At 35.6% G+C, this 16,522-nt stretch overlaps 2 protein-coding genes across 2 annotated transcripts; one reads left to right on the top strand and one right to left on the bottom strand.

Moving 5' to 3' along the window:
* Positions 1 to 6,383: 6,383 nt before the first annotated feature.
* Positions 6,384 to 9,781, bottom strand: LOC130087881 (uncharacterized). Its single transcript, XM_056254406.1, has 4 exons — positions 9,446 to 9,781; positions 9,224 to 9,334; positions 8,296 to 8,503; positions 6,384 to 6,925 (listed from the first exon to the last, which is right to left on the bottom strand). The coding sequence occupies exons 1-4, from the start codon at positions 9,616 to 9,618 to the stop codon at positions 6,464 to 6,466; spliced, it is 954 nt and encodes a 317-aa protein (XP_056110381.1). The 5' UTR covers positions 9,619 to 9,781; the 3' UTR covers positions 6,384 to 6,463.
* A 2,651-nt stretch (positions 9,782 to 12,432) lies between these two features.
* On the top strand, positions 12,433 to 13,802 carry LOC130087755 (coiled-coil domain-containing protein 106-like). Its single transcript, XM_056254238.1, has 2 exons — positions 12,433 to 12,704; positions 13,387 to 13,802. Exons 1-2 carry the CDS (start codon positions 12,437 to 12,439, stop codon positions 13,701 to 13,703), a joined length of 585 nt encoding a protein of 194 aa, XP_056110213.1. The 5' UTR covers positions 12,433 to 12,436; the 3' UTR covers positions 13,704 to 13,802.
* Positions 13,803 to 16,522: the final 2,720 nt, after the last annotated feature.

The following is a 16,522-nucleotide window of genomic DNA, read 5'->3' as shown; positions in this document are numbered from 1 at the left end:
AAAAGTACATGGACACTCAGAATGGAGACATGGTACTGGAACAATTCGTGAATATGTTCCATGGCTTATGCGATAGTGTTTAAGAAGTTGTGCCCTCTTTTCTGATGTGTAAGTGCATAACTTACATTTCCACTGCATAGCAGCCCATCAACTGGTATTCTAAAAGATAAAAAATAAATAAGTTATTCCATCAATCAAAAGTCAATGAACAAACAACATAATCAGATGCATAGACCAGTGTTTCTCTCCCTCTCTTTTTTTCCCCAAATTGTGAGACACATGCAAAGCAGTTAGTCAATGAGTTAAATGGAAACAGCACATGCATTAGGTATTAATTTAAAACTAAGACTGTTAAAGTTTATGAGCTAACTTATATTTAAATAAGTTTATACAAATGTTATATAAAATGTTATATTATGTGTTTATACTCTGCTTGAGGAGGTGGGTTAAGGGGTCTGCTAAATACTCCGTAACAAACTCGATAAAAAAACACCTCACAATTTCCTTGTTGTGCTGCCTGCATATTGCCGTAATTATCATAATAAGCACGCATTTAATTTTCGAAGCAACCGGCCTGACTGGAGTTCAGCATTTATCGTTGCGTTTTTAACGTGCCCTGTCAAGTTAAATTGTTATTTTAAAGATTTTAAAATAACTGATCTGTTAGCGGTCTTTTCCATCCATTTGTAACTTACTTTGCCTGGATTGTGCGCCCTCTTTCGAAATTGGCGCGTCCAGCTATCCTACAGTAGGCCTATATGCTGAGCGTCAACGAAAATCATTCCATAAACACAAAATTCAAAACGAGGTGACCCATTTGACACGTTTTGTACAGTTGTCACTGAATTTTGAATTCTGTAACGTTAAACCATCGCGTCTGCAGAATCATTCATGGCCAATCATCAGTTCAAATTACTGGCTAACGTTGCCCATCACTAAAACAAATTAATTAATTAACGTTAATAGTAATTAATAGGCAACCAGACAGCTGGATTTACAGATATAAAGCGGAAAATAACTAGTTTGAGCAGAAATTGCTTCAGATGATGCAGTGGTCAAAACGTGTTTGTATAAGTTCTTAACATGGGCTAATATATTCAACAAAACAGAATGCAACTAACAACGTGCAGAAAATGTAACGATTATTAAGACTAGCACACAAACAAATTAGAAAATGAGGTTTAAATTAAAAGAGTTTACCTTGAACTTCACGACGTGCGATCCTCTCGGCAAAAGCTGCATGTGCTTCTGTGCTGTGTGTGGGGGAGGGGGAAATTGTGGACCAGTACGCATGCGTAACAGCACCTCTTGGACATTTTGAGTAATTTTACTTAAATTACGTTAGTTATGGGAGCTATATTTTCTAATATTTCAGCAACAATATAAAATTTGTAGTAAACTCAACATTTTGGTTAAAATCAAGTAAACCTACTAGTATTTTTATAGTAAGGAGTATGATTTGATTTTACAGTGCAGTGTTATTGAGATCCATACGTCACGTTGGCGTCGTCGGTGAAAGCATGGAGCGCAAGTTCATGAAGCCTGGGGATGATGTCCTACCCACGGGCGTAATTTCCTATGCGGACAGGGGGGACATGAATTTTTTTCACTTTAACCCCTATATACATTAGGCAATATACACAACAAGCTTACTATATATCTTAAGGTTTTCTTTTAGTTGAAAACAGTAAACAATATGTGTAAACAAAAAAATATTAACAACAAAAGCATTTAAGCTCAAGCAGCGCAAACGGGGAAAAAACACAAAAAAAGAAAAGAAAAAGAAAAGCAGACTAGAAAAGCAGTTATCGTACAGAACGTACATACTCGAGTCAGCATATGATTAACGTGTTTATATTGTTTCACGTTCATGTTGAGAAAAACAATAATATCCACATGCTCGAGTGAGAAAACGCGCTGCGCTGACACAGACGTTGCAGAGACACGTGTGTGTGTGCAAAGTGAAGTAACAGCATGCGTTTTTCTTTTCTTATGGTACGTTCTATTATTGTCAACGAACTGACTCGGCCCTCGGATATGACGCCATTTCCACACTTCAAGCGTTCTGGTATGTTTTGCACATCCGAGTTGGAGAAAAAACATGGACGCCAACCGGAAAGCTGTTGCTATGGTAGCACTGGCCGAGTACCAGGCGCTTATCAAAACTCAGCCATTTGAACTTCTAAAATTTTCACTTTATTTCATGTTTTAGTTTATCTTCTGTTAGCAACGCTAGCCACGTTAGTAGCACCCGTTTGAAACAAGGCTTCATTCAATATTGCACTCACAACAAGACCGATTCCCATACCCACAGGCAGTGATACGGACGCAGTAAGATATTGCAGTAATACGAGTGATTCAAATCTTCATTTAAACAACCAAAGCGGTCCAAAAACAATGACAAGAATTCATACTAAGTCACACAGGGCGCAGCCATCTTGGATTCCGTATCAGAATTCTTGCTCGGTGTCTTCACGGTTGTTCGAAATCCGAGCGGGAAAATCCGAGGAAAGGGGGCGTGTTGGTGCGTGTTGCTAGGCAACGTCTGTCTTCCTAGTCAGAACTCCGACACGGATAAATAATAGAACGCACCATCAAACCTGTCTCCCTCAACGAAACTTAAAGGAAGCATATGTCTCAAAATCATTTTGCTACCAGAAGATATCGGGGTACAGCTGCTGACCTGCAGTCGTTAATGCAGTGATGGACAGCTGCTTCCTCAGTCGACTGGTGTTTCTTTGGATTTCATGTGATTTCTCATTGTGGTGATGATATTAGGATAACTCAGTTTAATTAATAATTAGTGCTGGGCAACGATTAAAAAATTTAATCGCGATTAATCGCATGATTTTCTTGCGATTAATCGCGATTAATAGCATTGTTACGCGCAAAATTGAATAATGAATTCTAGTAGTGTATTGCGCACTTTTGATTTAAATGTACTGCTACAAAAGTGCAATAACATGTGGTTTGCAAAAACTTTAAACAAATAAGGTGCTTTTATACCAGCAGTATTCCCTTTACACAGTATCAATAAAATATTTCTTGTAAATCTCAACTTAAACATTAATGTAATCAAATCAAATATTTAAACAAAGCTATTTGCCACTGCCAGGGCATTACCTTTTATCTAGCTTGTTAAAACGAGTCCAGTTTTCTTTTTTTCTGAACAGGTATCTTGTATCAGGGAGTAGCAGAAACAGTCTATGTAGTCAAAGGGTCATGATCACTACTACAGATATAAGTCGACCAACGTTACTTCTCTGATAGCAGCTTAGGTTTGGTCATGGCATGCCATGGTTTCCCACGTAAGATTACATTAAACAGAGGTAAAGCCCAATTTATTCTTCTGCATCGAACTCACGCCGTAGCTGTGTAGCGCGCGTACCCTGACGTGCATCTCTCCAAAAATGTAACGTCAATTCTACGCGTACCGCAAGCGCTGTGATTGCTAGAACCGCTCCCCGGGTTTCACACTCTCCCTCATGTGTAATTGCGCGTCAACGCGGACAACGACGCAGATATATAAATGAAAACCAACGCGTAGTCTATAGCGTAGAGAGGCTCCGGTGTAGGTCCGACGCAGAAGTATAAATCAGCCTAGAGTGACGAGTGAGGTGAAGTGGTCGAGCACAGGTGCAGCGACAAGCGGGTGCGTTCCTGTGAAACTGTTGCGGTCATGCTCGCCTCACGCACGCGCCCGCGCGTTGCCGAAGTTGAACTGTCTAACTTTTTGTACACGACGCGCAGCACAAATCATTGGAGACTGATCCTCGGCTCGCTGTTTGTGAGTTTCCAGAATCTAAATAGTTATCAGGACATCAACAGGAGGGAATTCACATGGCAGAGCATCCCCGCTAAACTAAACGCAGGCCTATCAGGTAAAGTTATGTATAATTTTAATTTAAGTTAAAAAGGCTACTGCGTAGCGCACAGAAGCCGGTGCCATGGTTACTATCCATAGAGCGCCTGTCATTCACTTGCGGAGCGCTGTCTCCCTTTCTGTTCACCTGAGAGAACCTGCCAAAGCCTCTCCACTGCTTGTTTGGGTGGGTTATTTGCTGGCTGACCAACATCCCACCCCTCCTGTGATCATGGTTTGACTGTAGGCCTATGTGTATTCAGAGGCAGTGAGCAACAGACTTTCAAAATAAAATAAAAAAAAACCTCTGCGTTAACGCGCGATAAAAAAATTGTCGGCATTAATTCATAAATGCGTTCACGCGATAATAACGCGTTAACTTGCCCAGCACTATTAATAATTGATTAGGCCTAAACGTAATTCCATTTTGTAATAGGCTATCATTTTCATCTAAGCAATTCCAAACTTCGCGAGGCAGACAATGACGTTATGTGATCAAATACAATCCAAACGCTCCACCCAGTGCATTTAATTATAACTGCGAAAAAAAAATTGAATAGTATTTTATTTTTTTAATAATAATTACAGATCGAAAATTCAAATATTCGTGCACATCCCTAATAGATAGATAGATAGATCCCAAACTTGAAATGAAATGTTTGCACTTTCTGTGTTGTATTGTACTTTATATGCAGGGATGTAGTGGAGGCTAAACGCATGTAAACGCCGTTTACGCACCTCCCAATATTCGGGAATAGCGTTTACCCACCTCCAAAGTGCGTTTATCCCCCTCTAAATTGCGTTTATCCACCTCTAAATAGCTATAAATTAAGGTTATGTCGTTTTACTTTCATATTGTTCATTATTAGTTTCATAGGTTGGTAAACCTAAGACGAACTCTTTCATATTGCGCTGCATTACTGTCAGTTTTGTTGACTATTACTGACGGTAAGGTTGCGCTGTTGACGCTCGCGCAGCCTCTCGAGGAGAAATCTACACAAATGAGCACGCACACACACTCAGTTAACAACATACTGCCTATAAAAAATCTAAATGTGGAGTTTTTATATTTTTAACATATGTTGGTAACACTTTAGAATACTGTATCTTACTTAATGCATAATTAATACGGAATTATTGCAGAACTAATAGGTAATTATTTATGAACACTTCAGTCACTACTATTAACTACTAAGGAAGATGTGTTAACTAATCGGTAAGTAATATCATTTTTTTTATTGGGTTAAGTAACAATTAACTAATCAATAACTACTGAATTCAGTCATGCCTCCTGAAGAACTACTATTAAGTATCTACTAATTAAGGTTCATCAAAAATAACTATGAAGTAACTACTAATGAACAGTCACACAATTAGCCATTACAATAATCAGGTTGGTCTTTTTCTTTACTACCAATGCTAGTATTATTATTATGTATGTATGTATCATTATTTTTACTACTATAGAAATGCAATATGGATTTAGTGGAATTACTGCACTCCCAAAAATAGTCATTTAAGCAACATTTTTTTTCCTGTATGGTCTATTGCTTTGTGAGTGAGGTCTTTAAGAAGAAATAAACTTAGGAATGGAACCCCATCCCAACTCTAAGTGCCTTGCCATAACTAGCCAACTTACCGCAGGTAGGATTATGAATTTATATACAATACAGTATGTGTGTCTGTATTGGGTAAACTATTTAAAATTAGGCAATGACTGAGGGGAAGTGAAAATACAGGAAACCCATGAATATTTAAAAAAGAATTACTACATAATTCTTAAGGAATTACTTAAAAATTACTGAAGGAAAGTGAAAATATAGGGAAACCATTAGTAATTACTGCATAACTCTGGGGTAATTATCTAGAACCTGGAACAGTATTCTAAAGTGAAAATATAGGGAACCCATTAGTAATTACTGCATAACTCTGAGGTAATTATCTAGAACCTGGAACAGTATTCTAAAGTGAAAATATAGGGAACCCATTAGTAATTACTGCATAACTCTGAGGTAATTATCTAGAACCTGGAACAGTATTCTAAAGTGAAAATATAGGGAAACCATTAGTAATTACTGCATAACTCTGAGGGAATTATCTAGAACCTGGAACAGTATTCTAAAGTGAAAATATAGGGAACCCATTAGTAATTACTGCATAACTCTGAGGTAATTATCTAGAACCTGGAACAGTATTCTAAAGTGAAAATATAGGGAACCCATTAGTAATTACTGCATAACTCTGAGGGAATTATCTAGAACCTGGAACAGTATTCTAAAGTGAAAATATAGGGAAACCATTAGTAATTACTGCATAACTCTGAGGGAATTATCTAGAACCTGGAACAGTATTCTAAAGTGAAAATATAGGGAACCCATTAGTAATTAATAAATAATTACCACAAAATTCTGAGGGAATATCTTAGAAAGTGGAACAGTATTCTAAAGTGAAAAAGGGAACCCATGCATTAGTAATGAGTGATTGTTTTAGTATTTCAATAAAGTTATGGCTCAAGTGTCAGTTTAATTATTTTTTATTAGCTTCATATCCTCAAACAACTTTACTGAACAATGTTTGAATTACAACATCTGTTGTAATGTCTTAAATGCAGTAATATTTTCTAATATCCTTCAACAAACGCCCCAGAGGACCATATCTGTGCTCCATCCCCATCCAATAAGTCCATTCAATACAAGCCAGGTGTTCCTTCAAGAGCTTCTCGGTCTTGTTGCCTCTCAATCTCCAGATCTGACTTTTGTATGTAGACCATGCCCTTTCAATATGTTGTGTGTGTCCTCCATGATTTGGGTTCACAAAGAACTTGCTGTGATTCACAGAGTAGTGAGAGTAGCCCAGCCCTGTCAAAGCCCTGTAGGGTCTCCACTCATCACTTAAAATTGTGGATCCTGGGCGAACATGTCTTCTGATAATGGGAATGAGATGATTTCTTGAACGGCGTTCTACGAGTCGCAAAATCGGTCGTCGTCTTTGAGCTTTAATGGCCAGCATGCCAAACACCCACTTTTTCCTTTTCCATGTTCCACCTACTCTCCCACGTCCATACTAGAAATACAAAAATACTGTTAATAACTGCTTTTTCTGATTGGCTGCATAAGCATTGTCCTTTAAAATAATAATAAAATAAAAAAATTCTACAGAACTTTCATCCAAACCACAGTAAAATAATAACATTTTATGTTTTGCAAAGAAACATGTCAAATTCATTGTAGTAACAAGAATATATCATTTTTTTTTATTTTTAAATATTAAAATACTGTAACAAACAAATAAATAAATCAAATGCAAGGGTGCTATTTTACTAAATACAATTTTAAGTTCCAGGTTTGTTCCTCAATTTGCTTACTATTGCACATTAAAGACTGATACTGAAATCAGAGTACATTAAAGGAATAGTTCAGCCTAAAATTACAATACTATTATTTAGTCATACTCATTCCAGCATTCCAGATGTGTATTACTTTTTTTTTTGCTCAACACAAATGAAGCTTTTTAGAATATATTAGCTCTATACTTCCACACAATGCAAATGAATGGCTGCAAACACTTCAAAAACATACAAATAGTCTTTAATAAGTATCTTCTGAAGTAATTCAAAAGTATTTGGGTGAAAACAAAACAAAATATATCTCCTTTCTCAATGTAAATCAGTGTAAATGTTTTTAGCCTTAATCTCGATCATGATGAATTTTTAGCTTTGGAGTGTTGGCACCCATTCACTTGCAATGTATGACATACAGAGCTGAGATATTCTTTTGAAGATTTAACAGTTTAACAGAAGAAAGAAAGTCATTCAGATCTGGATTTTTTTTTAATTATAGGGTGTATAATGTATTTAAGTTTTAATTAGTGAATTACTGAATGCGTGAGATACTGTATTGAATTTAATAAAATTAATAAAAAATGTAATGTCATTCTTGACTGAGCTATTTCAATGCAATCAATTTTCAGAGGGTTTAATATTATAATGTAAAAAATAATAAAATATTAGTGTCTGTTATATTGTAAAGATCATATTCTACAGTACTTCAAGGAATTTTACAGTATTTAACACTTAATGGAGATTACCATAGGAACAGTAAAATAACATTAACAGTATAATTGTATGTAAATCTTGTACTGTATTCTATACAGCACAGTAGTCTAATGTTTTTAACAGTAATAAACTGTGATTACAGTACACTGTAGAATTATATGCTGGTAAATGTACCTGCCAGTAGGTTACTGTAATTTAACATGGACATATTTTACAGTAGGCCTACATGTATTTTTAAATTGTTTAATTATTACGCACATTTAAATTGAAGTTTGTTTAAAAGCTATATTTGACTTTTTTTTCAATGTTGGCATCATCTGTGAAATTTCCCTTGAACTCATAAACATAAAATTATTAATAATAATACAATATATCCCACCTTCCTTTTATGGCGGAAGTTGCTTTCATCTATAACAATGAACTCTGTTCTTCCACCCATACTCTGTCCAGTCTTCTTTTTATATCTCTTTAAAGCATCTTTACAGACCAATCTGAGCTTTTGACTCATTTTACTCAGGGTTGCTGAACTTCCAGCTATGCCATCCTGCATCATGTCGACCTGCCTTAATCTTAGTCCTTGACAGTATCTGAAAAAAAAAAAAGAAGTTAATTTCATTACTGTTTTTTTTACGGTACTTTAACTAGCACCTACATATTCACAGCTTAAACTAACACCGTCTACATCAGAGATCCGTGACAAAAGCAAATTTAACCCATGTAATCAGTGATGCTGCTACACTGGATGCGACTGGATGTCTGGTGTAGAGTAGAGACATGATCGAAGATCAAGATATTAAATCTGTGAATTATTTTTACAGCCTATTATTACCAGTGACGTGCGGTGATGTCTTAAAGAGGGTAGGCACTGAGTTATGAAAGCCAGATTATCTGATTTATTGTTTAGGATAATAATACGTAATAACAGTAAACGTTACGCACAAGCACGACATATCAAATAACATTAACAGTATAATTGTATACATACATCGATATTTTCGATATTCATACAAAAAACGTATTCTTACCATTCTTAATCCTTAATTGTTGTGCAACGGCCAATTATGTTTGTCAGTCAGCAAAAGTAAAATCACACACTGCTCAATTGAAAGGCAAATGGCTTGCATTAATTCAACCACATCAATTCAATATTAGCCTAAGCCCAAAATAGTTTTTGACTCACCAATCGGTAGATTATTTGTCCTTGATGTGTTTGTATTTGTAAAATCGAGCTTGGAAAAAATTCTTAACTCTATACAATAATAATATAATAATATAATGTCATTATATAGATCAGTGTTATTACCTACCGGTACATGAACTTCATCCAGTTTTGTAAGGTGACCTTGCTTTTCTCAAAAACTGATCCCGCCCTGCATGTCTTTTTCACTTTCTTACTATGTGTTCGCTTTTTACATTCCCTGAAATCACCATAAACATAATTTAGATTAGAAATTCAATATCGTAAAATATACAATAAACATGATAAATTGTAGTTATAAAAAAAAAAAAAGATGTATTAATATTGTTACCATTGGTATCCATCTCCTGTTTGTGTCTTCTGGAATTTCATTTTTTTTTTACACAGTCTGCATTTCATCCTTGACTTCATGAGTCTATGTTTTTGTAGCCATTCAATTAATCGTCTGGTCCCTCTTCTGCTGGTTTGCTCACAAAGTGAAACAACTTTCGTTCCAAGTGCCATTATTTTGCTGTTCAAAAACCTGCAACCAAGCAAAACTATACAGCAAGGGGATATGAAATAAAGGGGGGAGGGAGACCTACAATATCCGGTTCAGTAGGCGCCTTTTTGTCCTTATTTGGAAAAGTTACGTAATACCCTAAAGCCACTTAATATCTGAAAAAGCAATGCCCTCATTGGACAATTGAGTTTTTCGTGATAGTATTATAATAACTTAACATTTAGAAGCTTTACTTTTCTACTTTTGAAATTTCAGGGAAAGTGCATGTGATCCCAGGACGATTACAAAATTATCTAAATCTTAAAGCATATACCTAAAAGGGATTTGGATGCATTTGCCCATTCCGGATCAGTATTTGCGAACCGGTTGAAAAGATCCGGAAAGAAGCGTTTCATTTAAGAGCCATTTAGCGGACCAAACATGGCATACACACAGCTTAAGCAAGACAGAATAAAAAACAAAAACGTTATTAAAATGTTGGAAGATGTTAAAAGAACTGGGATAAAGCCAGTCATTAATATCATTACACTTTGGAGTAATGAACTCGACGAGTCACACCAAATGATTGAATTCATTAGCCGAGATGGGCGTTGTACGCAAATAGGATTGGAGAACCGTATGACATACAGTTCCAGCTCGGAAGAAAGCGTGGCGATGGAGAAGAAAAATCCGCGGAAAAGGGCTCGACCTCAACGTCTGATCGACGAGAATAACGAAGAAGCCGGTAATTGTATATTTCATTATATGTTTTCTTAAAGTTGTACAGTATATTAGTATGTAACGTTGCGTCTTAATCAGACATATCATGCCTGTGTTGTGCCGAATTCTGTGGCCCACCAAAGTGACCGCAGTAATTGAACTGTATTGAGCTAATCCTAAACTTACCATCACTATAAGAATTCGGTATAACACCGGTAATCGGTAATACGATATCGCTGTAATGAACAAGCGGTTTTGTTAACGTGATTTGTGGCCACTTCTAAATACCGCAAATAAGTATAGTAGGCCTACATCATTATCAGAATTATTTAGTGTTTTAGAACGCACTTAACTTATTTTACGTATGCCAGCTGGCACCAAATGGCATACCGTTAAATAAGTTAAGTGCGTTCTAAAACACTAAATAATTCTGATAATGATTGCCCATGACCACCATGGGCCGAATGAAATTCTAATTTACTCCCTGACAGCAGATGGCGCTATGGACCGGTTACCCTGGTAACCACTACAGCACTGGGCAACTTTCTGTTTGATTATCAGTTTAATGAGTACAATGAAAACTGTGGGAACTATTACTTAGATTACATGCATTAGATTATCAATTTCTACATTGTAAAACTTGTTTTCGCAGGGTGAAAACAATAAATGCTCTTTTTAGGGAAGTGGAACACTTAGAGCTCTGTAACTTTTTAATTATAAATTATTATATCACAACATCAAGGCAAATTTTATTTTTTATGACATTTTGATTTCATATGACATGTTATATTTAATCTAATAATAAATCCAATCAACTTTGGCTGTTCTCTTAACATAAATAAAATGTTTGTGTTTTGTTTCAACAGAAGCATCAACACCACCAACACCACCTGCACCAACCCTGCAGGTGTCCTTAATGAAAATTAAGGAAGAAAACATATTTTTGCTATCAAAAATCAAAGTCCTTGAGGACAAATGCAGAGATCTAGAGAGCGAGAGGGATTTCCTGCGCAGCAGTCTGACAAATGGTAAAATGCTCTCTGTCTAATAAAAAGTACTGTACATTTTTTAATATGCACTCATTAAAACATAAAAATAAAGTATAAGTCAATCTCTATAACGATTGAAGAGCATACAAATTTGCTTAAAATTCTGAGGACTCAATTGACATTTCAATCACATGTCACATTATGGAGAGGGTACACTCGTGGTTTTGGACCCTTTCGTTAACGAGTTAAATGAATCATCATGGCTAACTGAGACTGGACCCTTTTTCATCTCCACAGTTAACAACATCGCAAGTCTAGTTAGGTGAAAAGGCTGCAAATGCATTCAATATACAATGACAGATTTAAGCCCTATTTGGACGAGACTATTTAATCATGGAAAGGAGGGTAAAGTAATTATTACCAGAGGTTCTCAGTGATTTTAGTCCCGTTCAAATGTGCAATCTCAGTTATAATTACGGACAATGTCAGTAAAGATTACGGCGACTTTTACCTTCTTTAAAAAGGTCCGGGAAAATCACCTCAGGTAATACCGTGCGAATAGTTTTACTGAGATTTCTTATCCCATGCAAATTGGCCATTAAAGGGATAGTTCACCCAAAAATTAAAATGAGCAATTACTGTCCCTCAAGTTGATCCAACCCCGTAAGACCTTCGTTCATCTTCGGAACACAAATTACGATATTTTTGATTCAATCTGAGAGCTGTCTCACTCCTCCATAGGCTTCTATTGTAATTGAAACTTGACGGCCCAGGCAATTAGAAAAGACAATGTTTGTAATAGTCTAAGTGACTAAAGTAGCTCAACCATAAGTTTATCAAGTGAAGAAAATACTTTTTGTGCGCAAAAATAAAAAATAATAATGAAGAAAATGAATAGTTAAATACAGTCATTATTTTTGTTGTTTTTTTGTGCACAAAATGTATTCTCATTACTGATAAACTTATGGTTGAGCTACATCGCTGTGGGAACACCTCTGCGTGATTGCTTCGTGAAGCACATATGGAACCAATAGCGAGGATGCAGCGGTTCTTCAGGGAACTAAGGGTACATGCATAACTGAGACGTGTTTTTTTTCTGTATTTCTTGTCAGCATTGTCAGCAAAGGATGAGATGCAAGGAGCTTCCTCCAAAATGCGAAATATGATTGTTAACCCTGACTCTTCTGATGAAGTAGACAACCTGAATGAAAAAAAGGGCAAAAGAAGGGCAAGAAAGGAAAAGAAAAAAAAGTCAAACAAAGTTGACTCTTCATCCTCTTCCAATGAATCAGTGTCTTATTCCACCTCTGATTCATCTGTTTCGTCTTCACCCCACAAATCAAGGAAACATAAGAAAAAATCAAAGAAAGCTGGACAAAAAATGCAAAAAAGCAGAAGAGGTATGTTCTTATTGTCATAATGTCATAATAACTATGCCATCATCAAGGTTATACTTATAATGGGGTCCTAAAGTACTGGGAAAACGTTTTAAATACTAGTGTAAAATGTTGTCTAGTAAGTGCATTATCAAAAAAAATGTCATAAATAGTTTTAACTTCTCAATTAACATCATAGAAAGCTAAATGAATATTTGGTGTAACAATATTTGTTCATGTAAAAACAGACTCAATAATGATATTTAAATTGATATTGAAAAAAATGAAAAACCTTTGTGTGACATGTAATGTGCCTTGGATTTTCCACATTATTAAGAGTTCTTTCTGCTCTCAAATAGCATTCAGTATTGTGTAATTACATATTTAAAAAACATTTCTTGAATTTCAAATTTGATTTGTGAATAAGTTCAAGCACACTATTTGGGACACTGTTTTGATAACTCTATTGCATTGTTTTGAATCCTATCGAGAGCGTTTCATCGTATCATATCATGAAACATATTTATTGTTAGGAAAAAGTAAAAAAAAAAATATATATATATATATATATATATATATATGTATGTGTGTGTGTGTGTGTGTGTGTGTGTGTGTGTGTGTGTGTGTGTGTGTGTGTGTGTGTGTGTGTGAGAAATATAGTCTTATTTGAGTTATTTACCAATCATGCACCTTTGTTCTCTCCCAGTGTTTCTACCAGAGCATGCAATCCAAAGATATAAAAAGGTCCTGCAGTACTTGCAACAGGGAATCACCAAAACGCTGGCATACCACAAGTGTGGGGTTGACCGCAAAACAATAGTGGATACTGCAGCGATAGCTGAGCTAGAGGCTTGTGACGGTGAAGCCTACAAGACCTTGCGAGAAACATTCCACAGAGGCCAGAAACTGTCACAGTTTGCAGAACAATGCAAAGAAATGTGCATGAAGGAGCCACTTCAAAGTGTCATTGAGCAAAAAAAGAAAAATGGCTTGCTCATTGACCTTTGCCAAAAACAAAAGTAACTTTTGTTCAAAAGTGTGTTAGAGAAACATTGGCAAGGTTGAAGTTCAGGCCTTGGGAGTGCATACACATTAATTTTATTTGTTGACATTTTATTTGGTCAGTTTTTTTTTTGTAATTTGGTGTAAAAGTTTTGGAATTTAAACAATTCTTTATGACAGTGATTACCTGCTGTTTTGTTGTGGAATTTTTTTTTTTTTTTTTTGAAAACATGTTTTCAACACTTTTTTGCAATAAATTTCAATGTTCTAATAATTTGTCATCTTGTAATGTGGAATTACAGTTCAGCACCCGATAATCATTCATTATCCCCTATATTTTCACTTTAGAATACGGTTCCAGGTTCTAGATAATTCCCTCAGAGTTATGCAGTAATTACTAATGGGTTCCCTATATTTTCACTTTAGAATACTGTTCCAGGTTCTAGATAATTACCTCAGAGTTATGCAGTAATTACTAATGGGTTCCCTATATTTTCACTTTAGAATACTGTTCCAGGTTCTAGATAATTCCCTCAGAGTTATGCAGTAATTACTAATGGGTTCCCTATATTTTCACTTTAGAATACTGTTCCAGGTTCTAGATAATTACCTCAGAGTTATGCAGTAATTACTAATGGTTTCCCTATATTTTCACTTTAGAATACTGTTCCAGGTTCTAGATAATTACCTCAGATTTATGCAGTAATTACTAATGGTTTCCCTATATTTTCACTTTAGAATACGGTTCCAGGTTCTAGATAATTCCCTCAGAGTTATGCAGTAATTACTAATGGTTTCCCTATATTTTCACTTTAGAATACTGTTCCAGGTTCTAGATAATTACCTCAGATTTATACAGTAATTACTAATGGGTTCCCTATATTTTCACTTTAGAATACTGTTCCAGGTTCTAGATAATTCCCTCAGAGTTATGCAGTAATTACTAATGGGTTCCCTATATTTTCACTTTAGAATACTGTTCCAGGTTCTAGATAATTCCCTCAGAGTTATGCAGTAATTACTAATGGTTTCCCTATATTTTCACTTTCCTTCAGTAATTTTTAAGTAATTCCTTAAGAATTATGTAGTAATTCTTTTTTAAATATTCATGGGTTTCCTGTATTTTCACTTCCCCTCAGTCATTGCCTAATTTGAAATAGTTTACCCAATACAGACACACATACTGTATTGTATATAAATTCATAATCCTACCTGCGGTAAGTTGGCTAGTTATGGCAAGGCACTTAGAGTTGGGATGGGGTTCCATTCCTAAGTTTATTTCTTCTTAAAGACCTCACTCACAAAGCAATAGACCATACAGGAAAAAAAATGTTGCTTAAATGACTATTTTTGGGAGTGCAGTAATTCCACTAAATCCATATTGCATTTCTATAGTAGTAAAAATAATGATATATACATACATAATAATAATACTAGCATTGGTAGTAAAGAAAAAGACCAACCTGATTATTGTAATGGCTAATTGTGTGACTGTTCATTAGTAGTTACTTCATAGTTATTTTTGATGAACCTTAATTAGTAGATACTTAATAGTAGTTCTTCAGGAGGCATGACTGAATTCAGTAGTTATTGATTAGTTAATTGTTACTTAACCCAATAAAAAAAATGATATTACTTACCGATTAGTTAACACATCTTCCTTAGTAGTTAATAGTAGTGACTGAAGTGTTCATAAATAATTACCTATTAGTTCTGCAATAATTCCGTATTAATTATGCATTAAGTAAGATACAGTATTCTAAAGTGTTACCCATATGTTAAGCAACCTCAATTATTTTTCCTGAACACCATCACGATTGAAAATGTGACATTGATTTCCTACAACAGTTCAATAAACAGTTAGCCTGGGAAAACCCAGACAACTTCCGGCAAATTTAGATTTGCTCTGAAAGTTAGTCTGGCAAAGAGCTCATTCAAGCCCATTTCCAATCCGCCGAAATCGAGGCACCAATCAGAAACGTTGGGGCGGGCTTTACACGATGATGACAGCGCTGGGATTTTGAAGCAGATTTTGTAGCCTACATTACAAAGATGGATGCCGCCGTCGAACATCACTCGTTCGAATCAGCTATCGCGTCTGTTTTAAGCGATTTGAACGTTTCCTTTTTGTTAAAAACCGAGCAAAGAACAACACTCGGAGATTCTCCGCCGTTCTGCATACGTCATCTCCTTCATCGCTCTGATTGGTTTTAGGTCTATCCGCGACGTCCGTTGGTGACGCCCCTCTGGAAATGATTTGTCTATGACGCTTTGCCAGACCATAACTCAGTTACAACTGAGAATGGTCTGGTTTTAACCAGGCTAATAAACAGTTAAAATTAAGTCACTTACATTTTAGATGCAATATTGGCTGTTTTTGTTCTGTTTCAGCAGCGAAAATAGTTCCAAACAAAAATCACAGCAGAACCACGGCGCATCTCACAGGAACACTCAACCTGTTTTCATTACTGAATGATTCAGCATTTTGAAACGAATCGATTGAGTCAAAGATTCAATGACCCATTCATAAACATCTGTCTCATTCTTGAATGAATCAGCTGTTTGAACAAATCGTTTGAATGAATGAATCAATGACTCACTCATTAAGACGGTCGCCTGCCACCACACCACCTACTGGCGGTTTCGTGTTATGTTTAAAAGTAGATCATTCTTTCCAACGTTTCTTATTTGTAAATTTAAATCAATTTCATAACATTATTTTATGCAATTGTAATTTTTCAGTGTAAATGATTTAATTTGATCAGCCCTATAGTGTCTTATTCGAAATAATTGAATTTATTGATCAAATTTAGGAATTTAAAATGAAAGATGAAGCATAC

The sequence above is a fragment of the Rhinichthys klamathensis genome, unplaced genomic scaffold (assembly GCF_029890125.1).
Source record: "Rhinichthys klamathensis goyatoka isolate OS25496 unplaced genomic scaffold, OSU_Roscu_1.1 h1tg000111l_1, whole genome shotgun sequence".
NCBI lineage: Eukaryota > Metazoa > Chordata > Actinopteri > Cypriniformes > Leuciscidae > Rhinichthys > Rhinichthys klamathensis.
This window is presented reverse-complemented; position numbering and strand designations above follow the sequence as displayed.